Source organism: Macadamia integrifolia, unplaced genomic scaffold (assembly GCF_013358625.1).
Source record: "Macadamia integrifolia cultivar HAES 741 unplaced genomic scaffold, SCU_Mint_v3 scaffold368, whole genome shotgun sequence".
NCBI classification, from domain to species: domain Eukaryota; kingdom Viridiplantae; phylum Streptophyta; class Magnoliopsida; order Proteales; family Proteaceae; genus Macadamia; species Macadamia integrifolia.
The window spans coordinates 226,312-253,656 of NW_024869721.1; the positions used below are offsets into that span (position 1 = coordinate 226,312).

Here is a 27,345-nt window from a genome sequence, read left to right on the forward strand (position 1 = left end):
TGAGTATGGCCTGAATCGATGGCCAAAATAAGCCTCAGTCGGGGCTGCCTGTGATTAAAACCATGCGAACCCTTTAGGGGTCTGTTTTGTACATAATCAATGCAGTTGTCTTGCGCTTGACTGTTTTAGTTCTATTTTACATCTTTTAGTACAAAATTTTGGAAAGGTTTCTCACTTCTTTCATCCCCTCCCCCTACCCAGCAAAGGCTCTGCAATATCTGCATGATCTTGGGATTGTGCACAGGGATGTGAAACCAGCAAATATTCTTGTGAGTATCTTATGTTGTCTTTCTGGTCAGTTTCCTCGACAAGTAGTAGTTTAATCTTTAGTTTCAAAATAGATTAATAATACCAAAACTTGTGATGCAGCTTGACAGAAATCTTTGTCCATATCTAGCAGATTTTGGTTTGGCAGAATACAAGAAAGATCTTAAACAAATATCTATTGAAAACTGGAGATCATCTGGAAAGCCGACTGGTGGGTTCCACAAGAAGAATATGGTAGGAACACTTATATATATGGCACCTGAAATACTAAAGAAGGAAATACACACTGCAAAATCGGATGTCTACAGCTTTGGAGTATCAATCAAGTGAGAATTTGAACTAGCAGAGGATTTTTGTTATAGTAACTGCTTAGTTTCTCAATTCTAAGCATGAGTAAACAAAGTATAATTCCATATGCACGCATTACATTGTCAATTTGCTTCTTTTCCCCTTGTTTTACGAACATGTAAATCTACCCCTACAGAAAAAAAAAAAAATTCTGTTTTGTATATTCTTTTGGAAATGAATTGGGTGGATCAAACCTTATTGTAGAGAATCTATTTGTTAGAATATATATTTAAGTGTGCCGCAAGGGCACTAGGGTATTTTTTCCTCTTCCACCGACCTTATTTTGGAGTGGGGCAGCTGGATGGGGGTTAGTTGTAATTGGGGTATAACTTGTAGTTCTTTTATGACTTTCTTTTGCTTATTATAAATAAAGGACTTGTGTGATCAGTTAGATCATTCAAGTATTCCACCATAATTTGGTTGTTAATATGGTAGCAGAGCCACTTTTCTGATCTAAGTTTTTTCAGCCTTCCCTTTCTTGTCTTCCCAAATCGTAAGCTTCCCTCCCTTCTCAACCTCCGCCGTCTTCTCTTCCTTTGTCTCCCTAATTCCCCATAGGACAGCACTAATGAGATGATTCATATGAATGTAGTTGCTGTCATACACATTACCTTGTTTTAAATCTTAATACTTTGGGAGTGAGCAATTGGAGTACTATTTCCCTACCCTGCGATTCTTTATTTTCCTTTAGGGTTTGAATCTTTCTTCGGTTAAGATCAAACCTCCTCTTGAGGATCAAGTACTGCTCCTTGGAGAAGTATCTGTCATTGCTTACAGGATTGAAGACTATACCCATTTGTGATTTCAAGGTTTTCTCCAAAACCCTAATCCCATCGATTTTTGGGTTCCCTCCCTTAGAATCTGGTGATATTTGGAAAAGCCCTTCATCACCCCTACAGATCGACTAGCCCTGTGGCATCATCTGCTAAGGTTGTGTGTTTGATCCTCATCTTCTTGAAAATTTAGGGTTTTCTCCCAAAACCCTAATTTTTCATCTTCCAGTTCATCAGAATTAGACAATATTTGGAGGAGTGCCGCATTGCCCCTATAGGACAATTTGATCGAAGCCTGGGCTCTTTTTGTCGGTTGATTTTGGATTTTTGGTATTTCTCCTGCTCATTGTCGATTTTTCCTTAGTGCCATCATGTCTAGAGTAACTACTGCAATCTCAACATCTGATGGGCTAGGTCACAATGAATAATTTTTCCTTCGGCACTAGCTTTGTGAAATTGAGAGGGAACTAATTACCTCATTTGGTCCAGATCTACCTATCTTACCATTGCTGGCAGAGGTCTTATTGGACATATTAGAGGCAAATCAAAGAAATCCTCTATAGAAGCTACTGCCCAGGACAAATGGATTACTAATGACTCTTTGATAATGTCTTTCCTAATTAATTCTATTTATTAGTCTATTTCTAGAGGGTTTTTTTGTTAAAAACTGCTGCCAAGGAAACCTACGGACAGGTAGGCAATGATGTCTGGGTATTTGATCTTCGCAAAACGGTTCGTAACACTACTAAGTAGGATCTATCTGTGTCCAAATACTATGCTGAACTTCACGCTCTGTGGTTTGAGCTTGATCACTTTTCAGACTATCACCCTCTAAGTGCTGAGGACATTGCTCCCTATACAAAGTGTGTGGACAAAATCAGGGTTTATGATTTCTTAGTTGGCTTGAACGTTGAGTATGATCAGATTCGTGTCCAGATATTGAGCAGATCTCCCTCCCTACTCTGGAATAGTCCTCTGCCCTGGTTCATACGGAGTAGTGTCATCGTTACTCTATGCTTCATCTTGCCATTGCTAAAAAATTAGCCCAACAGATTGATTCCACTACTTCTAAGGTAACAACCCGTACTAGTGACACTACTAAGGAGGTGGTAAAATGTGAACACTGCAACAAACCATAGCATACCAAAGCAATATGTTGGAATCTTCATAGGAAACCAACTGATTTTGAAGCTAAGCATGCTTTTGGTCAATCCAAGAACAAGGCTAACCAGGCTGAAACTATGGACAAACCATCTACAACTGATATTGGTCTCTCCCAGAAGGAGCTCCAGGCTTTTAGGCGTATGCTCAAGACTTCCAATTCATCAGCTCTTGCCAATTCAGTCTCTTTAAGTTCCAACGTTGCCCATTCAAGTATCTTGTTTGGTGGTCACTGTGCATTGGTAGTCTCTAGTCCTTGGATCATTGACTCTGGTGCCATTAATCATATGACTGGTTCTTCCAACCTTTTTTCACCAGTATTTACCCACCTCAGGTAGAGAGAAAGTTTGGGTCGCAAATGGCATCCTATCTTTTGTATCTGGAATGGGTTTTATTGAATGTTCTTCTCTCACATTAAATTCAGTATTACACATCCCAAATTTTACTACTAACCTGCTATTTATTAGTAGCGTTACTAGGGACTTAAACTGTAAAGTAACATTTTTTCATTCCCGCTGCATTTTTTCAGGATAGCAGAAGACGATTGGATATAGTAAGGTCTAGGGTGGTCTCTAATTTCTTGATGATGGTTGTCTCCCTACAATTGTGGTTTCTACTACTCACCAATAACACTATGTTCCTTCTGATTTGCAACAATGGCATTGTCGTCAAGGACACCCTCCACTTGGGACATTATCTCTGTTATTTTCTCAATTAGTTAAGCAATATAATAGGGATGATTTTTTTTTTTTGTGAAGCTTATACTTTGGCTAAACAAACTCCTTCCAGTTATTTTCCATTAAATAAAAGTTCTTCAATTTTCCATTTGGTTCACTCTAATATTTGTGGTCTGTCTCGCCGAACATTTATTTCTAGCAAACGATGGTTTGTGTCTTTCATTGTTTTTTTTGGATGAATAAATAATTCATTACCAAGAGGATGAATATACAAAAAGGAAAGAAAAACAAGGGGGAGCAACCAAATGGAGCACAAAGCCCTGGCAAGCACAAAGACTAGGGGGCCAGGTAAAGGGGGACTACAAAAATGAGGGGACATCAATTATAGGGGGAGATAATGGAGGAGGGGATGCCCCAGGAAACAATAATGAGCATGTTCCTTGGGGTGTGACGAACCGGGCTGCACTGGATGGAGCCAATCTTAGAGCTGACATAAAAAAAAGATGGCTTTCCAAATCTGGTCAAAAGAGCGGGAGTTGGAAGTCCATCTTCAGAGATTGCATTCCATCTAGATATGTGTGATCGTTGCTGCAAAGGTGAGTTTCCCTATAGTGTCACAAATGGTAGAGCTGCCAAAAGTCATGTCATCCAGATCCACTCTTTAGACAAAGAGAGGGGGGTTCTGTTGGATGGCCAAATGGATCTGAGGGCCTTCTTCTAAATAGAAGAGGAGAAGGAGTAAGAGAAGAAGAGGTGGTTAGCATCTTTAGAACCATTCCAACACAGACAGCAGGACGGGGGAACCTGGATGTGTTGATGAATGAGGAATGATTGGGTAGGAAGGCAATTGGAGAGAGTGCATTAGACAATAAAGTTGTTTTGAGGGATATGGCCTTTGAACCAGACGGTTTTGCGCCAAGGAACGAGCAGAGTTTTGGTACGAATAAAATCCCAAGCAGAGGCAGAAGTGAAGGAGCTCGTAGTGGAGGGCATTCAAATGATATTGTCATCCCTTCCACGATGCCAGGGTGGATGAGCGGAAGGGCAGACCAGAGATTAGAGAGGGGGGAGGAGCTGGGGGGACCAGTCATTGTGAAAAAAAAAAAAGGATGGAAGACACCTTAGAAGATCTAGGAAACCCCAACTATAGCTCTAGGGGGACCAGATTGGCAAGAATGCTAGAAGGGTGCCAGGGATCAAGCGAAAGGTAGGTAGAAGAGCCGCTGCCAATAACATAGGAGAGGCCATTAAGGGCAGCTGGCCTAAATGAGAGGATAGAGCGCCAGATAGAGGAGCCACCCAAGGAGGGTGCCGCAAACCAAAGGGAATCATTTTTAAGAGGGGGAGGAGTAGATCCAAGAGACCCAAATACTGCGATGATTGGAGACAATCTTCCAGATGAGCTTCAGGATGCCGACAGGGTTGGTGTTAGTTATAGTTCTAGACCAAGCCCCCTTTACCCTTAGGGGAGCAGACTTTAGACTAGCTGATTGGGTGGAGGAATTTAGAGGTTTCAACGCCTTCCCCATAGTTGTCAAGGCGTCACCTAGGCGACGACTAGGCGTCCAGGCGGTTTGCCTGGGGCCTAGGCGACAGTCGCCTTATTGCACTGCATGCCGCCTTGTGTTTTGGCCCTTATTTATGCCAAATATCATTTAAGTAAATGCTCATTTACATAAGATATTATTTATAAATAAGCAAATACCTCCTATTTGAATCCAATAAAAATAGTTTAAAAATCAAATTCCAAAAGGATAAAATGTCAACCCCCCAGTCCAAGAAGAAAAATTGGATTTTGGTTATAGGGGCGATTTTCAACTTTTAAATGCTGGAGTTTTTCTCAATTATGAAAATTTTATAAATTCTATCATGTTAAAACATTGCTAAAAACCAAAAGTCCGGTAAAATAATTTTTTGTTTTGATATCCATAAAATTATTTTCATTCAGGCGATTTTACCAGCATTCGTGCACTTAAAAATAAGTTTGATTGGAGCATAACTTTGTCATTATAACTCAGATTTAAGTAATCTTAGACTTGTTGGAAAGCTGGTTTTATATTATAACTGATACAAAAAGTCTCATATAAAAATAATATCATTTGACCAGTCAAACTTATTATAGACCCAGAGCATTTCTCTAAATTTTGATTTTTTATAACTTAATATGACTTAATGTTAATTTTTTATGATTTAATATGGATAAATGTTGATTTTTAATGACTTGATGTTGCTTAATCTTGATTTTTTATGATACAAGGTATATATAGCTTACTAAATAATGTTAGAAAATAGGAAAAATAAAAAATAACAATTGGTCGCCTTGTTCGCCTCAAGGCGTGTGCCTTCTCGCCTAAGCGCTTAGACAACCCTCCATCGCCTTGGTTCGCCTTGGCGCTGTGACAACTATGGCCTTCCTAGAGGAAGGAGCGGAAAAGGGAGTCAATGGCTTTGGCAGTGGAGGGGATGGTGAAAATGCCAGACCAAAAAAGGTACATAGATTGGAGGACAGACTTGATCAGGACAAGGCGGACCAGTGTAAGAAAAGAGTTTTCCTTTCCATAGCTGGAGTTTTTTCCTGATTGAGTCAAGAATGGAAGAACAATGGTGAGCAGAGAGTCTGGTGGAGATGAGGGGGAGCCCCAAGTACTTGACCGGGAGGGAGCCCAGGGGAAAGCCAGAGATGGCTGAGAGGTGGTCACAGTGGGAGTCTGACACACCTGAGAGAAAGATGTTGGATTTAAGGAGGTTGATGCGGAGACCAGAGAGATTAAAAAAGGTGGAGAGAGGACATGATACTGGAGATGGATTTGGGGTCAGCTTTGGAAAAGATCATGAGGTCATCGGCGAAGGCTAGATGGGTGAGCATGAGGCTTTGTGTTTAGGGATGGGGGAGATGAGGTGGAGGTCAATAGAGCATTGGATAGAATGGAATAGGACCCCAAGGGCAAGAGAGAAGAGAAAGGGGGAGAGAGGGCACCCTTGCTTGATGCCAACAGAAGAAGAGAAGTAATCAACAGGGCTCCCATTGATGAAAATAGAGAATTTAGAGTGGAGATGCAGGAGTGAATCCAATGAATGAAAGATGGAGGGAAAGACATCTGGAGAAGAATTTTGGAAATGAAGTCCCAGCGGATAGAGTCAAAGGCTTCATGGAGGGCTCGCAAGGGAGTGGGACTTGCTGTCGAATCCTTTGACGATTTTATGACAAAAGATGATATTGTTAGCATTCCTTCTGCCTGTAATGAAGGCGGATTAGTTGGGACTGACAAAGGAGTCAATAACCTTCTGAATCCAATTAACCAGGATTTTGGCTATGAATTTGTAGAGGAGGTTACAAAGGGAGATGGGAAGAAAATCAGCTAGAGAAATAGCACCCTCTTTTTTGGGAATGAGGCAAAGGAAGGAGTGGTTGATGCTGAAAATTTGGTTAGGGTTGAGGAAGAAGCTTCTGATGGCAAAGATGAGGTCATCACCGATAATGTGCCAACAGGAGGAGAAGAACCCCATACTAAAGCCATTAGGACCTGGGGCTTTGTTGGACTTATAGGAGAGGATGGTAGCTAGAATCTCATCATTAGAAGGGATGGTAAGGAGGGAAGGAAGGAGATGGTTAGGGACAAATTTGTTTAAGAGGTTGGGGGGATTGGGGGAGAGGGGGAAGGCGGGGGAGGTGGAAGAGGTTAACAAAATAGGAGACCGTATCAGACTTAATCTCAGCGGGGGAGGAGAGGTCAACTCGGAGGAGGAGAGAAGCTTAGGGATGGAGTTGGAATTGTTGCGGGCTTTTAGAGAGCGGTGAAAGTAAGCAGAGTTGGAATCCCTAAGCTCGAGACATTTGATTTTGGATTTCAGGCAGAGGAAGCTTTCCTCCTGGGAGAGAAGGGAAGTTAACTCAGAGGCAGTTAACTTCTCTTTCTCAGCTAGCTTAACATTGAGGATGTCAAGTTGGAGCATGGCTTGGATGCAGTCAAGCCTTCCTTGACAATCCTTGACCTTCTAGAGATATTCCCGAATGTGGAGGAGTTATAAGCTTTAAGGGCAGCTTGGACATTTTTGAGATTTTTGGCAGTGGCAATGAGAAGGGAAGAAGAGATAGGAACTGGGGTGGCCCAGGAGTCTCGGACAATGGGAATGAAGTCCTCATGGAGGGTCCATATGTCGAAGAACTTGAAGGGCTTGGGACCAAAAGAGATGTTGGGCTGGACATAAAGGGAGATAGGGGAGTGATCAGAGATGCCTGGGAGATCGAAGCTAGTATGAGGAGGGAAATTGATCGAGCCAGGGGGGTCTCATTGACCAGCACCCTATTAAGTTTGCATGCAACCCGATCTGTGCCAGAGCGATGATTATGCCAGGTGAGTATAGATCCAGACCGTCTAAGGTCACTCATGTTTATGTCATCGATGTAGTCGTTGAAAGGATCAATAGAAGATGGATCAATAGGGGCCCGTCCAGATTTTTCATTGGCTGCACGGACCACATTGAAGTCACCCCCAATGCCCCAAGGGGTAGAGGAGGCAGTAGGGGCAAAGGAACGGATGTCACCCCTAAGGGAGAGCCTTTCAGAAGATCGATTGAGAGTATAGACCACTGAGAAGAACGAGGGAGGTGATCCAGCAGGAGAGGAGAAGGAAAAGTGAATGACTTGGGGAGAGGAGGCAATTGGAGTAACTTGTAGGATGAGAGGGTTCCAGAGAATCCAAATATGACCATTAGGAGAATGGTCGTAGTTAGAGTAGAAGGATTAAGAGTGGGCTAGCGAAGCAGCAATGCGGGTGGCATTTGGATGGAGGATTTTGGTTTTAAGTAGGCAGCATAAGATGGCTTTAGATGATTTTGAGGTAGTAGCAAATCACAACTTGCTTTGCAGAGAAATTGAGGCCTCTGACGTTCCAAATGGTCCACGGGATCATTTAAACAGGGGAGTGGGGAATTAAAAGCTCAGTAGAGCTGGGACAGGATTTGGAAGATGAACATGAGGTTTTGGTCTTGGGCTTGATTTTAGTTCTGCGGTGATATTCTCTAATGGGGGAGGGTTGGTGGTTATGCTGGGGTTTCCTAGTCGCTTTGGATAAAGTGCAGGATCTGATGGGCTTGATCTTTCTTTGGGGGGTAGAGGAAGGGAAGGTATACCCAGCGGTGGAGGGCAAGTGGTGGCAGTGCTAGTGGGAATTGGAGGCAGGGACATAGGGGTGGTGAGGTTGCCACTTGGGAGGTCAGCGGAGCACTCATCAGCAGGCTGGGGAGGATCCGAGTGCTCAGGCGTCAGCATGCTATTAGTTTTTAATCTTGGGGTCCTTCAAACCAGACAGGGGCCTAGGGAGAAGGCCGCTTCAGAGACGCAGGGGTTCTCTAGTCGAATTAAGGACGAGCCATTCTTGTTTGCAAAGGGAGAGGAGGTGGTGCTGACGCCTTCAAAGGTAGTAACATGGACATCGGCTTCAGGGGCCTTGGAGAGACCATGAGTGATTGGCAGGGTGCCAATAGCAGTAGATTGAGGACAATCAGAGAGGTCTCAAAAGGGGGGAGGAAGACGAACTGGAGTTGGCGCCTTCAGAGGCGAAAGTAGACACGGCGAGGGAGACCGGATGGATGCCATTGATTGCAGATGAGACTAGTAAGGGAGCAGGAGGATTAGTGGAAGGCGAGCTAATGTTGATGCCTTTGAAGGCGGTTGCAGACATGGTTGAGATTCTAGAGATGGTCGTAGTCGAGCTAGAATTGCAGGCGTGATGGTGCAAGCAACCAGGGGCAAGCGAAAGACCTGCAGGAGGGGCTAAGGGGCAGAGGGATAAGGAGGGGGATGGGGGAGCAAGCAAAGGCCGACAAGAGGTGGTGCCCAAAGAATTAGGGAGGTGGGTGGTGGCGGCCAATGGTTATGGGTGAAGGGTGAAGGTTGAAGGTTTGGGGAGAAAGAGCAGGTGTTGGGCAAGGGAGGGAGGGTGTGGACGGGTGCGATGGGCGGGCGAGTGGACATGTATCGAGATGGATACAATCGTCGAAGTTGGGTCGATGGGACTGGAGATGTTTGGTAAAGGCCCAGGGCCCAGGGAGGGAAGCTGGGCTTCAGAGGCAGAAGTGGGCTTAGGATGTGGCAAAGGGTTTAAAACAAAAGTGGGGTTGGATGGGTAGACATGGGCTTGGTTGAGGCCCAGGCCGATAAAGGTAAAGTGGTTCAAAAGGGGCCCCAGGGAGGAATGGTTAGAGCTGAGGTGAAGAGATGCTTCGACAGAAGATAAGGTAGGGCCATTAAAGGGGAGAGAATAAGAGGTTAAAACGTCGGAGGAGAGCAAAGAGGGAGGGAGAGCAGGTTTAACAGGGGCGACAGAAGGGGCAGAAAGAATGGAAGGAATGTTCGTAGGGGGGCTTACGGCGTTTTTAGTGGTTCAAAGGAGTATACCACTGGAGCAAGGGATGCTAGCCGTATGATGGGATCAGAGCCTTCGGAGGCTTTCGTTTGAGCCATATGGCTGTGATTCTGGCGTCAGAGTCTTTTGTGAGTTTTAGAGGGATGATCTTGGTTCGGAGAAGCGGAGTGATCTCTTGGAGTTTCCTCTATCAGAGAAGCATGCTTAACAAGGGGGGATTTTGCAGCGTTTGGCGATGACTCCTTGGCCATACAGGAAGAGGTTTGGTGCCCGAAGGTCTTGCATGAAGTGCAGTGGGGCGGGAGCCACTCATATCTAACCGCTTGAGTGAAGTAGTCTTCCCCATCTTCATAAATAGAAACTAAGGTCGGCGGGATGCATTCGGCAGTGATTTTGACACAGATTCGAGCATAGGATATTCTGTCCATTGTCTTAGTTCGAAAATCCGAAAAGAGAGGCTTGCCAATAATAGATCCCACGATATTGAGGCCTAAGGCACCAAAAGTGTAAAAGTAGCGATGGGAGGGTGATCCATATCGGGATGGATCTGAAGTCACCTTGTTGAGAGGTGAATTTATCCCATTGCTGAACGAAGATGGGCTTGCGGCCTACTTGCCAAGGGCAGCCCTTGAGGGCGGTAGTCTTGTCGGAGACGTTGGAGAAGTCAAACACAAAGAGGCCATTGTCTAGCATAAGTGTGGAGAGTCTACTCTTGATACGCCATTGTTTGGAGAGGGAAGCCTTGACAACATGGAGAGGAGGCCGACTAGCCAGAAAATGTCCTATAAGACAGTTTTTCTATTTAACAATTTCTGACTCGAGGGTCCCAGAGGGGCAGATGCTGACAGGTAGGTTGTTGATGATCGAGGGAGGGATGAAGTGGAGGGAGTGTCTAGCAGGGGAAGGAATGGAGGGGGAGGAAGAAGAGGAGGTAGAGGTTACAAGGTTCTATGGCTTGGGGGTGGAAGAGGGAGGCGGAGGGAAAGGTGTAGGGGCCAGAGGTGGCTGGAGGTGATGGGAGAGGGGAGGGAGGAGAGGAAGTTACAGTCAGGGGTGGTTCTAACGAGGGGAACTGTCGGAGAGGGTTTGGTCCTGGAGGGATGACTTTTTTTCTTTCTTTTATTGATTGTTACTCACAACATGGGTGTATATGATGCAACACAAGAGTGAAGTGTTCAGTTGTTTCCAATGCTTCCATAAGATGATTCAGACACAATTCAACGATACTTTGAAAAATCTTTAAAGTGATAATGGAACGGAGTACATGGGTGGCCAGTTTCAAAAGTACCTTGTTTATTGTGGGATTCTACATCAAACTAGCTCCATTGGTTCTCCAACTCAGAATGGAGTGGCTGAACGTAAGAACCGACATTTACTAGACATTTCCCGTGCAATGATGTTTTCTAGGCAGGTCCCATCTTAGTACTAGAGTGATGCTGTCCTTGCTACTGCATACTTGATCAACCACATGATAACTTGAGTCCTTGATTTCCAGACTCCTTTTGATGTTCTAGATGGGGATTCATCTTTCTTGGTTCCTCCCAAAATATTTGGGTGTGCTTGCTATGCTCGGGATCACCATTCACCAGGGAAATTGGAAACTCGTAGCATCAAGTGTATCTTTCTAGGTCATTCCTCTACACAGAAAGGATATAAATGTTACCATCGTCCTCCTTGGCGTACTATAGTCACTATGGATATTGTGTTTCATGAGTCTGTTGGTTACTACTTGCCACCTCTTCAAGGGGAATCAGGTATTGATAGTGAAGAGGTGACTTCAGATCTACCAAATCTACTTGCTTAGCTAGTGTATCCACCATCCTCCTTTGAAGAGAGTGAGGGGACAGAAATTGATGTTCCAGCTCAGGAGGAGACAGAGAGAGCACTGTTCTAGCTTAGGGGGAGATGACTCCTATCCAGAGTATTATTGGAGAATTTCATAGGCAGATCGATTATTCCACTCTTCAGGTGTATTGTAGGGGCCACACCAGAAACAAGCAACTTCAGACCACCACCACTACTGCAACACTTTAACACATCCCTTTTCTAGCTCTAGATCCAGAGCCTACTGAGCCTAACACGTCATCAAGTACAACTCCTTCTGACCAACCTACTACTATTAGGAAAGGTGTTAGGACTTGCACTCAACACCCCATATCTCATGTCTCTTATGATTCCCTTTCTCCCTCCTATTGTGCATTTGTGTCCTCTCTTTCTTCTGTTTGTGTTCCCCATAATTGGCTGGAAGCATTTGCAGATAAAAAATGAAAGGCAGTAATGGTGGAAGAAATGGGAGCCCTAAAAAAGAATGATACATGGGAACTTGTGTCTCTTCCCTCATGGAAAGAGACTAGTCGGGTGTAAATGGGTGTTCGTGGTAAAGCAAAAATTGGATGGCTTAGTGGACAGGTACAAGTTAGGCTGGTGGTTAAAGGGTTCACTCAGACATATGGAATCGACTACCAGGAGACGTTTGCACCGGTTGCTAAGTTGACTTCTGTGCGAGTTTTACTCCTATGTGCTGTAAAACTAGGATGGGATCTCCAATAACCTGATGTTAAGAATGCTTTCCTTTATAGAGAGCTCGATAAGGAAGTGTACATGGATATTCCACTAGGATTCTCCGGTAATGGAATTGAGGGCAAGGTCTGCAAGTTAAAGTGTGCTCTTTATGGGTTAAAACAGTCACCACACGCATGGTTTGGAAGGTTTCACAAGGCAATGGTCTTTGTGGGTTTCAGGCAGAGCAATGCTGACCACACATTGTTTATTAAGAGGTTTGGTGAAAAAGTTACTATGCTTATTGTCTATGTGGATGACATTGTGGTAACAGAAAATGATAGTGTTGAGATCGATTGTCTCAAGAGCTTTTTTGGTCAAGATTTTGTGATAAAAGATCTTGAAAAACTAAGGTACTTTCTTGGGATTGAAGTTGTTCGGCCTTCTAAAGGCATCTTTCTTTCTTAGAGGAAGTACATTCTTGATTTGTTATCTGAAACTGGATTGTTGGGTTGTCATCTTTTGATATTCCCATGGAAGCTAATACTTGGCTCAAGAAAAAGGAGGGTGAACCAGTGGACAAAGGCTATTATCAACAATTGGTTGGAAAGCTGATACACGGCCTGATATTGTTATGGCTGTTAACTTGGTAAGTCAGTTTATGCATGGTCCCTATTCTTCCCACTTGGAGGCAATTACACATATCTTGAGGTACTTGAAGTCAGCGCCAGGAAAAGGGTTCCTTTTGTCTCCTCGTGATCATTTCAGAGTTGAAGCCTATACAAATGATGATTGTGTTGGTTCACCTGACAAAAAGTCCATCTCAGGTTTGTGGGTGGGAATCTTGTCACCTGGAGCAGCAAGAAGCAAAATGTTGTGGCTAGGTCCAGTGCTAAAGTAGAGTTTCGTGCTATAGCACAGGGGATTTGTGAGTTGTGGTTATGCAAGCTATTAGATGATATTGGTGTACCTGTTTATCTTTCTATGATGCTCTACTGTGATAGCAAGGCTGCTATCAGTATTGCTCATAATCTAATACAACATGACTGTACCAAACATGTGGTGATTGACAGACACTTTATAAAAAAGAGAAGTGGGATGTTGGTTTGATTTGTATTCCCTTTGTGAAGTCTAGTGATCAGTCAGCTGATGTGTTCACTAGAGGGTTAGTCAGGAAGGTGTTTCATCCTTATTTCGTCAAGTTGGGCATGTGTGATATCTATGCACCAACTTGAGGGGGAGTGTTTAAATATATGTTTAAGTGTGCCGCAAGGGCACTTAGGTATTTTCCCCCTTCCACCGACCTTATTTAGAGTGGGGCGGCTGGATGGGGGTTAGTTGTAATTGGGGTATAATTTCTTGTTCTATTATGACTCTTTTTTTCTTATTATAAATAAAGGGCTTGTGTGATCTAAGTGATCAGTTAGATCACTCAAGCATTCCACGCTAGTTGGCTGTTAACATTATTTAATTTTTATCATTGCTAGTTCTAAAAGTCCTTAGTAATGGAATGGTTTGTGATCACAAGAAAACTAGGATAGCTCTCATCTAGGTACCAGTGCTATGGTAAGAAAACTTTGTACGACACTTCATCTATGTTGATAGAGATCTAAAATAAAATGTGGTGTCTTGATCTTGTATCCCAATTGATTGAGTGGTTTAAATAGTTGATCAAGATTTACGTATAACCCAAATCCCAACTTTTATTAATTTGACTATACATGAACAAGTTTTCACTCTTGTTATATGCGGTAGTTTTAAGTTCTAAGAAGCTCAATTCATCTCAACTCTGCCTTTCCTAACTGAATGGGGTGGGCTACATGGTTATTCGTTCTCCAAGTAACTCTATTCAAAGCCATACTTATTATTAGTCCTAAGCTATGCATGTCTTTCCTCACCATTTCTGCTAGTCATTTTTCTTCTATAGCATTCAAAAGCCTCCATTGCATATGTCCATACCACCTCGAACGATTTTTTCTTAATTTATCCATAGATTGGGCTACTCCTAAATCAACTCTAATTTGTTCATTTTGTATTTATTCTTTTTTAGTTTTACAACTCATCTATCTTGACATCCTCATTTCACTTACACTAATTTATTTATATTTTGTTCCTTCATTGCCCGACATTCAACTCTATCCATCATTGCTGGTTGTATAAGTGTTCTATAAAATCTTCCTTTAAGATTTAAAGAAATACGCTGGTCACACAACACTCTGGACAAACTTCTTTACTTCATCCACACTGCTTCAATTCTTTGTGTAATATCCTCTATTTCTCCTTTATTTATAATTTAACCTAGGTACCTAAAATTCATAGTTGTCAAGGCGTCCCCTAGGCATCTAGACGGCCTAGTTGGGGTTTGGGCGACTGTTGCCTGACTGCAAGGTGCAATAGTTATTTATGTCAAAGTAAATGCTTTTATATTTGTTATTTCTTTTATTTAAGATATTATTCATAAATAAATAAATACCCTCTATTTGAATCCAATAAAAATAGTTTAAAATTCAAATTCAGAAAGGATAAAAAGTCAACCCCCAGTCCAAAAACAAAAACTAGATTTTTTGTTGTTGGAGCGATTTTCAGCTTTCAAATGCTTTGGGGTTTCTTTTTTGTTTTTTCAATTTTGAAAGTTTCATAAATCTTTTTTTTTTTTTGATGAATAAATAATTCATTACCAAGAGAGAGAATATACAAGAAGGGAAAAAAAAAGAGGGGTGGGGGAGAGAAAACCCTAAGGCCCAAAAGCGGGGGCAAAGAGGCCTAGGGGCCTAAGAACAAAAGGAAGCAACCCAAAGAAAAAGGGGGGGGGGAGGGGAAACAACATGGGGGATGGGGGAGATAATGGTGGGGGGAAGGCCCTAGGAGACAACAATGAGTCTGTTCCTTGGGGTATTACGAACGGTTTTGAGCCTGATGATGCCAATCCTAGAGCTGACCTCGAAGGAGATGGTCTTCCAAATCTTATTGAAGGAACGGGAGTTGGAAGTCCATCTCCGGAGGTTGCGCTCCATCCAAATGTGGTTTATAGCCGCCGCGAAAGTGAGCTTCCCAATAGTATCGCAAATGGTAGACCCGCTGAATGTCATATCAACCCATTGCCATTCCCTGGATAAAGGAAGGATGGTTCTGTTGGAGGGCCAGATGGTTTTAAGGGATTTCTTCCAGATAGAGGAGGAGAAGGGGCAGGAGAAGAAGAGGTGGTTAACATCTTCAGTGCTATTCTAATAGAGGCAGCATGAGGGATAAGTCTGGATGTGCCTATGGATGAGGAAAGATTGGGTGGGAAGACAGTTGGAGAGGGCGCTCCAAACAGTGAAGCTATGGCGGGGAATGTGGCCTTTGAACCATGCAGATTTATGCCAAGGAACAATTGGGGACTTGATACAAATAAATTCCCAAGCGGAGGTCGATGTGAAAGAGCCTGTGGGAGACAGGGTCCAAAGGACTCTATCACTCTTGCCACGATGGCCAGGAGGGATAGGAGGACTGACCAAAGGTTGGCGAGAGGAGGGGGTGCGGGGAGGGGACCAGCCAGTGGGGGGTAGGATAGAAAAGACCCTTGCGGATCTAGGAAGGCCAGAGGAGTAGATGGATCTCGGGGAGATGAGGTCGGCAATGATCCCGAAAGGGTGCCAAGGGTCAAACCAAAGGGAGGTGGAGGATCCATCACTTATTGCGTAAGAGAGACCTCTGAGAGAATGGGTCTGGCTTTGAGGATAGTGTGCCAGATACGGGAGGCATCTGGGGATGGGGAGACAGTCCACAGAGAGTTTTCAGAAGAGAGGAGTATATCCATGAGACCCAGATGCTATGGTGTTTGGAAGCAATTTTCCAAATGAGCTTGAGAATACCAACAGAGTTGGTATCGGCAATGGATCTAATGCCTAACCCTCCTTCCTCCTTAGGGAGTAGACTTTGGACCAGCTGATGGGGTGGAGAAATTTGGTGGATTTTGTTCCTTTCCAGAGGAAGGAGCAGAGGAGGGAATCAATGGACTTAGCTGTGGAAGCGGGGATGGAGAAGATTCCAGTCGAATAGAGGTATAATGATTGGAGAACAGATTTGATGAGGACAAGGCGACCAGCGTAGGAAAGAAGCTTGCCTTTCCAAAGCTGAAGCGAGTCAAGGATGGGGGAGCAGTGATGAGCAGAGAGCCTAGAGGAGATGAGGGGAAGGCCCAGGTATTTAATCGGGAGAGTGCCAAGGGTGAAACCTGAGATGGCAAGAAGATGAGAACTTCGAGCTTCAGAGACCCGAGAGGAAAATGTTAGACTTGAGGAGGTTGATGCAGAGGCTTGAAAGGGATTCAACAAGATGGAGGGAGGGCATGATGGAAGAGATGGATTGAGGGTCAGTTTTGGAGAAGATCATAAGATCATCTGCAAAGGCGAGGTGAGTGAGCATGAGAGCCTTGCACTTAGGCATAGGGGAGATAAGATGGAGATCAGTAGATGATTGGATGGATCGAGAGAGGATTTCAAGGGCAAGAGAGAAGAGGAAGGGGGAAAGAGGGCATCCTTGTCTGATACCCACTTCAGACGAGAAATATCTAGCAGGGCTGCCATTGACAAGGACGGAGAAACAAGGGGTGGAAATTCAGGAGTGAATCCAATTGGCAAAAGAAGGAGGGAAAGACATATGGAGAACTTTAGAAATGAAGTCCCAACGAATGGAATCGAAGGCCTTGTGAATATCAATCTTGAGGAGGGCCGAAGAAGAGTGAGATTTACGGACGAAGCCTCTAACGATTTCATGACAAAGGATGATGTTGCCAGCGATGCTTCTACCCGCAATAAAGGTGGATTGGTTAGGGCTGACAAGAGAATCTATTACCTTCTGGATCCGGTTAGCCATGATTTTAGTAATGAATTTGTAGAGGAGATTACAAAGGGAGATAGGTCTGAAGTCACCCATTGTATTTGCACCCTCTTTCTTGGGAATGAGACAGAGAAAAGTATGATTTATCCCCGAGATTTGGCTGGGATTGAGGAAGAAGCTTCTGATGGCAAAGATGAGATCATCTTGAATGATGTGCCAACAAGAGGAAAAGAATCCCATGCTAAATCCATCAGGGCTAGGGGCTTTGTTAGATTTGTGGGAGAGGATTGCAGCCAGAATCTCTTCGTCAGATGGGATGGAAGTGAAGGAGGGGATCAGGTTTGTGGGGACAAACTTGTTGAGGAGGTTAGGGGGGAGGGAGGGAGAAGTGGGCGAGGGGAAGGACAGATGGAAGAGATTGTCAAAGTAGGGGAGAACTTCAGCTTTAATCTCAGAAGGGGTGGTAAGGTCCAGACCAGAGGAGGAGCTGAGGTTGGGAATGGAATTGGAATTGTTCTTGGCTTTGAGAGAACGATGGAAGTAGGCGGAGTTAGAGTCCCCTAGCTGAAGCCGTATTAACAAACTGCTTCTCCACTGACTAGAGTTGGGGTCGAGTCTATTATATCACATAATAGCGGCCTGCTTTTCGAACTAAACCATACAGATTAACACTAGCAACTTGAATTTTATGCTCCTAGGCGAATCCCTCTACTCTAATATTGAGCATTGATGACAAGTCCTATCGCTTACAGCGCGTCGATATCCGCAAATCAGTTGATCCTAGATTTTTGACGAAGAAAGCTTCCTTCTTGAACAAAAAGAGAGGACAGCTTGGAGGCTACCAGCTTTTCTTCCTTGGCAAGGGAGGTATTAAGGAGGTCCTGCTGAATCATAGTTTGGATGTGATTGAGCTTCCCTTGACAGTCCTTAACTCTTTCAGAAATGTTCCCAAAGGTGGATGAGTTCCAGACTTTAAGAGCAGCTTTGACAAATTTAAGCTTTTTGGCAAAAGCAATGAGTGGAGATGAAGAGATAGGAATTGGGGTCGCCCAGGATTCTCTGACAATGGGAAGGAAATCATCATAGAGGGTCCACATGTCAAAGAATTTAAATGGTTTGGGGCCGAAAGAAATGCTGGGCAAGACAAAGAGAGAGATGGGAGAGTGATCTGAAATACCGGGAAGGTCAAAGCAAACATGGGAGCAGGGGAAGGAACTAAGCCAATTTTCATTGACAAGAATCCTATCGAGCTTGCAGGCCACACAGGCGGAGCCAGAACGCCTGCTGTGCTAGGTGAACTTAGGGCCAAACCATCTTAGGTCATTTATGTTTATGTCATCAATACACTTATAAGGGGTCGACAAAAGAAGGATCAATGGTGGTGCCACCGGATTTCTTATGAGCAGCCCGAACCACATTAAAGTCACCACTAATGCCCCAAGGGGCTTGGTCCGCAATGTGGGCGAATGATCGGATATCTGCCCAGAGGGCAACCCTTTCGGAATATCGGTTGAGGGCATAGATAATTGAGAAGAAAGAAGTGGTGCCAGCGGAGGAGGAGAAGGAAAAGTGGATGGATTGGGATGAAGAGGCGATGGGGGAGACATGGATTAGGAGGGGTTCCAGAGGATCCAGATGCGCCCATTGGAGCTGTGGTTATAGTTGGAAAGGATGGACCAAGAGGGAGCAATCAGGGCAGCGATTCTAGAAGCATTTGGCTCCAGGACTCTGGTTTCCAGAAGACAACAAAGAATGGATTTGGATGCTTTGAGGCGGGAGCGAATTGCAGCTTGTTTGGCAGAGGAATTCAGACCTCTGACATTCCAGATGGTCCAAGGGATCATTTGGAGAGAGGCAGGGGAGGGATCAAAAGCTCGGAAGAGCTGGGAAGGTGATTAGGGGAAGAAATCGAGGCCTTGGATTTGGCTTTGGATTTGGGCTTATGATGGAACTGGATGGGGGGTTGATGAATGGTCGAGGCCTTGCGTGAGGATTTAGGCTTATGATGGAACTGGATGGAACAGGTTTGGATTTTTTTGGGAAGGAGTGGGTGGGGGGGAGTAGGATGCACCGAAGAGGAGGCAGGGCGGGGGAGAATAAGGGAATCGGAAATAGACTGGGGGGACGGGATGCAAGGTTAGACAAACATAAGGTGGGGGATAAATTGGGGGGGATCAACTAAAAGGGGAAGCGGGATTACCATTTCCGACGGGATTATCGTTTCCGATGGGAATCTCACTGAAGTAGTAGCCTATCTAACCAAGAGGATTCGGAGGAGTGCAGACCAGGGTTGACGCCTTGTGGAGTAGTCGTGGCAGTAGCATCATCTGTCGCCAGATTTGTGGAGAACACAGAGATGTGCCCAGGGGGGCAGCAAGTCGTGGGGAGAGGAAGAGGGATGCTGATGCCTTTAGAGGCATTGGGTTGAGGGGCAGTGTCTGAGACGAGCTTTGAGGATGGAACAGAAGGCATGGCTAGTTGGGCCGTCAATGGAGGCTGGGGGTCTTGCACAAGGGAGATGGATGAGTCTGAGCTGACGCCTTCAGAGGCGTTTGCAGACGTGGCTGGATCAAAGCCCCAAGCGGAGGGGAGCTTGAGGTGGTGTCGGTTGATGGATGCCCGATGGGAACAGCAACAGGGGGTATCGTTAATGTCGGAGGGAGCGCTATGCGGCATAGAGCTGCCAACATATCATGGTGAGGAGTGGAGCCAGTGGTGACCGTCATCGAAGGAGGGAGGGTGGCAAGGGGAATGTTGTTGGGAATGGATGAAGGAGAACATGGTGTTGGATAAGGGTTCGGGTCAGAGTTAGGTAGCGGACAAGTGAGGTGGTCAGTGAGGATGGGCCTATCGTGGGTAAGGATGGAAGGTTGATGGGCTAGAGAAGTGGGGGCCAGGTAATAAAGAAATGGGCTGGGCCAGAGAGGGCTTAGGATTTTAAGGTTTGGATAAGTTGTTAAGGGAGAGGGAGTTACAAACTCCAGCCAACGTGGGTCCCCTAAAATGAAGAGAGGGGAGAGGAAGAAGGGGGGAGCATGATGAGAAGGGAGAGAAGGTGAGATGGAGGGGGATAGGGTCGTAGCAGAAAGCTTTAAGGAGGTAGCATAGGGGTTGGTGGTGAACGAGGTAGGTGCTCTAGAAATAGAGTTCTCCAAGGACAAAATAGCCTGATCAGCTTCAGAGGAGCAGTCGCCATCGTCGTTAGAATCGGTGGATATGAGAAGGTCGGTTTTGTCCGGTAGTTTGAAGGTGGATGTCCAGTGAATCAAGATCAGATTGACCATTCTCGGGACCAGCGCCCTCAGAGGCTTGCAGAAGCTTCATTCGGCTTTTTTTTACGATTCCGTTGTCGAAGACCTTGTTGGGCGCGCTAGAGGTGAGCATTCATCGGAGAAACGAAGCGCCCTCTTTCAGCGTTTAGACCAGGGGCAAAGCTCCGGGACCAGTGTCGTCAGAGGGCTTGGCTGAGCAGTGAGAGGTTTGATGGCCAAAAGTTTTGCAAAGAGAACAATGGGGGGAAGCCATTCGTAGTGTACAGCTTGGTTGAAGAAGTGTTCATCTTCATAGATGGCAACAGAGGTCGGCTGCGGCTGGTCGGCAGAGATTTCGACGCAGATGCGGGTAAACAAGATGCGGTCCATCACCTTGGTCCTTAAATCCGAGAATAACGGCTTCTCGATAGTTGATCCAACAATACTTAGCCCCTTGGCACACCAGAAATGGAGAGGCAGCGCCGGAAGGGCAACCCAGACTGGGATGGTTTTGAGATCAATCTTGCTAAGGGAGGAGAATTTATCCCATTGTCTGAGGGCAACCCAGACTGGGATGGTTTTGAGATCAATCTTGCTAAGGGAGGAGAATTTATCCCATTGTCTGAGGAAAATTGGTTTTCTTCCTACTTGCCAAGGACCAGCTTCAAGAGCAGTTCTTTTATCAGAGGTGTCCGAGAAGTTGAACACGAACAATCCATTCTCCAACATGTAGGTGGAAAGACGACCTTTGATGCGCCATTGTTTGGATAGGGAGTTCTTAACGATGTGGAAGGGAGGCCGGCTCCCCAAGAAATGTCCGATAAGGCAGTTTGTCTATTTGGAGATTTCAGAATCTAGAGCACCGGAGGGGCAAATACCAACTGGTTTGTTATCAATAACAGAGGGAGGGATGAAGTGGAGGTGTCCCACCGGAGGTGAGAGAGAAGGAGAAGAAGGAGAGGATGAAGCAACTACAACATTCCAGGGCTTAGGAGTGGAGTCGTCAGGAGCAAGGGGAGAAGGGGAAAGGACTTCCAAGGGAGGTTGGAGAGGGGGAGGGGGGAGAGGGGGAGAGATCGGTACATGGTTCAGGGACCCCACCGGAGGGGGGCCACTGGGGCTCGGGGGGACGGTCATAAAAAAAAATAAAAATGAGTCGATGTTATCAAATTTCATAAATCTTATCAACAGTAATATGGGCACAAAATTAGCACAAAATTTTATTTTTACATGAAACTTTTTCTAATATGAGAGCACAAAATCAGCTTTCTAACAAATCTAAGATTAGTTAAATCTAAGTCGTAAACTCGTAATGACAAGTTGACAACAGTAATGTTCGGATTAAACTTACTTTAAAATTCGTGAATGCTATTAAAATCACTTGAATGGAAATAATTTTATGGACATCAAAACAAAAGAGTATTTTACCGCACCTTTGAGTTTTAACAAATTTTTTGTTTTGTTTTTTGTTTTTTTGTTTTTATTATTTTTTATTTTATTTTTATTTTTTTTATAATATCATGGTAAAACATTGTTAAAACTCATAGGTGCAGTAAAATACTCTTTTGTTTTGATGTCCATAAAGTTATTTCCATTTAGGCGATTTTAATAGCATTCACGAATTTTAAAGTAAAGTTAACCGGAACATTACTGTTGTCATTACGAGTTTACGGCTTAGATTTGTTGGAAAGCTGATTTTGTGCTCTCATATTACAAAAATTTTCATGTAAAAATAAAATCTTTTGACTAGTCAAACTTATTAGAGAACAAGAGCATTTCTCTAAATGTTATTTTTTATGACTTCTTGTGGCCTTAATGTTGATTTTTGATGATATAGGGTATATGTAGCATTCTAAATAATGTTAAAAGGAGGGAAAATAATAAATAACACTTGGGCGCCTCGGTCGCCTAAATGCTTAGGCACCCCTCCACCACCTTGGATCGCGTTGTCGCCTTGATAAGTATGTTATATTATCACTTTGTGCGATCAACATGTTACAATAGTGCAACTTAGCAATTGCACCACTGGAGAGGTTATTTCCAAGTTTCGAACTTGTGACATATTCCATAGTTTCCGTTGTTGATCTTCTTAGTGTAGTGCCAAATTTGTTATCCAAAGTATTAGTTTCTTTTCTCAAGCGGGTTTCAATTACACTCCTATAATTTTATAGTATGGATCATAAGTTTTATTCCACTATAGTTATTATGGCTCTGAATATCAACTTCATTTTTATAAATCGGTACCACAGTGCCTCTCTTTCATTTATCTTACAGTTTTATTCTACTCATAATTTTATTTAGCAACTTCATTAGCCAAGTTATTCTACTAATTCCTGAGGTCTTCCAAACCTCTATTGGAATACCATATGATTTAACTAAAGGGCCATATCCACTGCTGATCCTGCCTATCGGGGTCTCAGGAGGGTGAGTTTGGAGTCGGTCCTAACCTTCAGTATTTTTTGCGCATAGTGGCCACTCTCAAGACTTGAACCTGGGCATTTGCCTTGGCGGCTCAAACCTTCTACCATTACTCTAAGCAATAGCTCATGGATTCATGAATTAACTTGACATTTTTAATAGTGTTTACATAGTAGCAGGGTTTATATATTAGAGACTTAGAGAAAACTCTATGCCTCTGCCAAATTTGGCTGTTTTCTTGCAAGGAAAGGAGGAAAAGGGTTACCTCTTGTAAAATATTTCTTGAGTTAATTTCCTATCCTATATGATCCAATGTCTAGGGCAGCAGGGCCTATGGTGAAACAGCAGGTATCTTAGAGGCTTATGATATTGTTCCTCTAATTTTATTAAATTTATTTTCAGAAATGTCTGGACCTTCTAAATAATACCTGTATGAGATCTAGGACGATTTTTCCTGAACCTTGGATAGAAGATTCATTCTTTTCGTAAAAAATAGGAGGTAGAACCTATAACAATTTCTTTTTCGATCCATCCCTAGAGTTGAATACCTCATTCAAGATTTTTATTTTTTATTTTTTGGATCCAATATGTAGGAATCAATAGAAAAGGAAAATCCCTTATGAATTATGATACACCAGATCCGGCTTGGCTATTGACAACGTTTAAAGTATCGGTATCAGGTATTGTATTGGAAGGGTGATTTTATAAGACTTATCATGTCTTATAAGAGAGACACTAGATACACTAAAAATGCGTATGGAAATGGTTAAGGAACATACGGAAATGCTTAAAATACATGCAAAATATAGTTTTGCGATATAAACATTATAAATAAGTAACATATAAAATATATCATGTATAAAAAGGAGAACAAAGTACAAGGTGACAAGTAAATTCTGATCGAATCATTATCGTATCAAAATTAAACCCTAAATTACTGCTAGAATAGTGGTAACTAGTAAGAAGGGATTGAATCCACGGGGAACTAGAAGGCTTAGTTACTTAAGATGATGCAAAGTGATTTCGAAAACAACTATCTAGAATGTAATTGAAAATAGACTACCAACTATTGAACAAATAAAATCGATTGATGGAGAAGAAAATGATGAGAGAAGATTGTCTTTAGGTTTCAAATCCACATTAATCATTATCAATTAATTACTGGTGCACACTTCGGTTCATTACAGCTATAAGCCTAATGATACCACACAGTGATAATTGCAATTCTTCCTAGTTATAGCCTATCTTGCCGTTCACTATCGTCTTTTGCAAACGCTTATCATGCTTAGTTCAGTTAGATAGACTATCATTGGTACAATCACAATTCCAGGAAAATCCATTGCTTGAATAGAGAATATGAATCACAAAGACAAATTCCCTAAACTAGATTTAACAATAAAATTCCATTCAACAAAACAAAAGTCTTAACATCAAGCAATCAAGTGTACCAAACCAGGAATTAATTAAAAAGAATCAATGCTTCATCTACACCTAAAGACAAAAGAAAGCTTAGCTACTCATGGTGCTATTCAACTTGACATAGTTGAGATGACGAAGATATTCCATGGAACAAAATTTGCAGGTGAATGGTGGTGCAATGTTGATGGAGGTAGCGGTTGGAGAGATGATTGGTGTGGCAAATAACGTGGCTGGTCTTCTCTGCAGAATGCTGTCCAAGAGAAATCGTTGGAAGGAGAAGCAAAAAAGCATAGCAGAACCGTGTGACCAAAAGGGATTCTCCCCCAAAACGATGCAGAAGCCCTCCTTAACTAAGGAGGGTGCAAGAGAGAGAGAGAGAGAGAGCCATTAGAGAAAATTTAGGGAGAGATTGCGTGAGTGAGAGAGAGATCGGTATAGGGGAGAGATTCTAGGGATCAAAAAGAGAGAAAAGGAGAGGCGTGAGATGAGGGAGAGAAGAAACCGTGGGAGAGACAAGAGAGCGAGATATAAAATCCTATTTTATTTTGGACAAGGAGAGTTTTCATGGGAGAAATTTTAGGGAAAAGTGTGTAAGAGAGAATCGTGGAGAGCCTGTTTGGCTGTTTGGGAGCAATTAGGACAGAGAGAAAATAGGAAAGAAAAAGAGAACGTGAGAAAAGAGAGATATTTTAGGGGAGAGATGGCTCCTCCTTTCTTTCTTTCATTCTGTGCAAATCTTCTTCCAAGGTGTAAATAAGGATTTTAAAGTGTCGGTATCGGCCGTCGTATCGGTCGGCTAAATTTAAGATACATATCATATCGTATCGTATCGTATTGTATTATATCGTATCGGAGATACGCTGAGGTATGCTAAAGATCAAGGATTAAAGTATCAGTATCGGTCGACTAAATTTTAGATACGTATCGGAGGGATATCGTATCGTATCGTATCGGAGATACTTTAAACCATGGGTGTAATACCCTTTATGCCATTAGTGTAGCGTTTTTCTCTTACTCCTTTTGCCCTTGCTCCTAGATTGAATCATCTTCGTCCATTTAGCATTGAATACACGCTCATCCCTTGAAACCCTACAATCATAGAAAATCACAATGTGTAGTCAAGTCAATCATGTATATTCAACTAGAATCAATAATTAAATGACATTCTCTACGTATAATTAGGTCAATTGGTTATGTATAAAGAATGATGTTTCATACATTAACCTTTTTTTTCTAAACAATCCAGTGCACGAGGCCCCCGCTATTGCAGGGATTGGGAGGTGCAAATGTATGCAGCCTTATCCGCTGCTTCGCAGAAGTGGCTGTTTCCGAGTTTTGAAACTGTGACCAACATGTTGCAATAGTGCAACTTAACCGTTGCGCCAAATGTTATTTTCGATTTGGGGAAGATATAGGGGTTTAGATGCACACATTATTGGAAAAAGAAATCTAGTTTGATGTAATATTTAGATTGTTCTTTTCACTAATCTAATGATCAATTGCAACAGATGACACTAAAAATCAATAGTTGAGCAAAAAATTCAAAGTTTTTGATAAATAACTATTCTTATGCAAATCTGGATTTGATCCTTGATTGCAAGTTTGTTTAATCCCAAATGAAGATGAAATCAACACTACCCAAAGTTCAAAAACTCGTTTTGTTTCGCCGTTTTGGTCAATCTGGAACTCTGTAATACTGAAATTTTGCTGAAACAATGTAATTTTTTATGTTATAGCTTGGGTTTTTTTTTTTTGGGGGGGGGGGGAGGGCTAATGGCAAAAATGAGAAAAAAATGATCAAAATTTTGACAAAGTGGTGCATTTTTTGGACTGAAATGAGCGAAATTTCAGCAAAACAATGTTGATGGGTTTGCCTCATGTTCCGTGTTGGATATGCCAAAACTAGGAAAATTTCGGTGAGTTTTTGAACTATGACCTACTAGAGTCGCTTTTTCTAGTAGAAGTAAGGAATCAAGTTGATTTTGCCAAAAAAATAAAAACATGATTAGAATGCCTTACAATAGCTCTCGACAAGTATTTTACGGTCTTGGATCATGTTCTATAGTTTATAAGAGATTTATCGAGCATATTGATATGTATCAACCATATCAGGTAATATTTGCTTTAGGTATTTATCAGTGTTGTATTGTATCATTGTGTTATAAGCTACGTATCGGTGGATACGGTAGGATACTTAAAACCTTGGGTTATTGATAGTGTGTATAGATTTTCCATTTCTTGAACTCTCTCTTCTGATTCAAAATCGTAGTGTAATGTATATCCCCCCTGTTCTGGTCATGGAATAGATGAAATATATCAAAGCACTTTTTGTATTATAGCAGACGGAATTCTATTGGTCTAATTCAACACTCTCTTTCTTCATTTACTGTACTAAGATATCGAGATAATGCCAAAGTGAACCTTAGATTTATTTGTGGCCTTTGAGGAGCCGTATGAAGCTGAAGTCTCATGTATGGTTTTGTTGATAAATCAAATCAAATCAAATCAGTTGAATATTGATTCATTGGAACAAAAAAAAAAACGAGGACTCCGCGCTAGGTATTGAAGGCCAGGCCCTCGGAATAATAATAAAAAAAGGACCCGAAATCCAAGCGGTATTCCTATTCTTTTTTCCCCTATTGAAGATATTTCTTTTGAGGCTTTGAGTAGAATTTAGCAATGGATTTGAGTCAATGTTTTGAAGACTTCCTTTCTTCGATTAACATGAGGCAACCATTTTATTGGATTGGATCTATCAGTGATATCTTGATTCTCTCACCTATGTGTTATAAGTTATAACTGAAGAGATATCTTTATGTTCTAGAATTTTATGCTTTACTTACTGGAGGATAGTTAAATCTAACTTCTGTCTTGTTTATGAATAACTTTTGACTCCAATCTTTTGCAGTGAGTTCCTCACTGGCGTTGTTCCATACACTGATCTTCGTGCAGAAGCCCAGGTATATGGTCTTTCTTGGTTTGAACTTTCTGTTATATGGGATAACGGGACAGGAAGGTTCCTTGGACAGCCCACCTAGCAAGGCCTTCCTGGATTGCTCAAATATCCAGGTGCAGGTTGGATGGGCCAAAATTTGTGAACTGGTAGACACCAAGGTCCCTTGATTACATGTCAAGTTTCAGTCGAAGCAATGCTGATCAAGTGCAAAATAAAGCTTCTAAAAATCTAGTGGAAAAATAGAACTTCTGAAATATGATTGAAATTTGGTTGAAAATGCTAGGGAGAATGCCAATATATTGTAGGGTATATCATTGAATTTGAGTCTGGAATTTGACATATGGTTGATGCTAGAACGATTCCTAAATTCCCAATGGTTGGAATTTC

At 42.8% G+C, this 27,345-nt stretch overlaps 1 protein-coding gene across 2 annotated transcripts in view; it reads left to right on the top strand.

Annotated features, from left to right (window-relative positions):
• LOC122068299 (protein kinase and PP2C-like domain-containing protein) overlaps positions 1-27,345 on the top strand; it is a 59,436-nt gene that overhangs the window by 6,287 nt on the left and 25,804 nt on the right. For both annotated transcript variants that reach the window (XM_042632174.1, XM_042632175.1), the window contains exons 4-6: positions 202-269; positions 370-593; positions 26,911-26,962. In XM_042632174.1, coding sequence (XP_042488108.1) covers positions 202-269; positions 370-593; positions 26,911-26,962 — 344 coding nt within the window. The remainder of the gene's footprint in view (positions 1-201; positions 270-369; positions 594-26,910; positions 26,963-27,345) is intronic.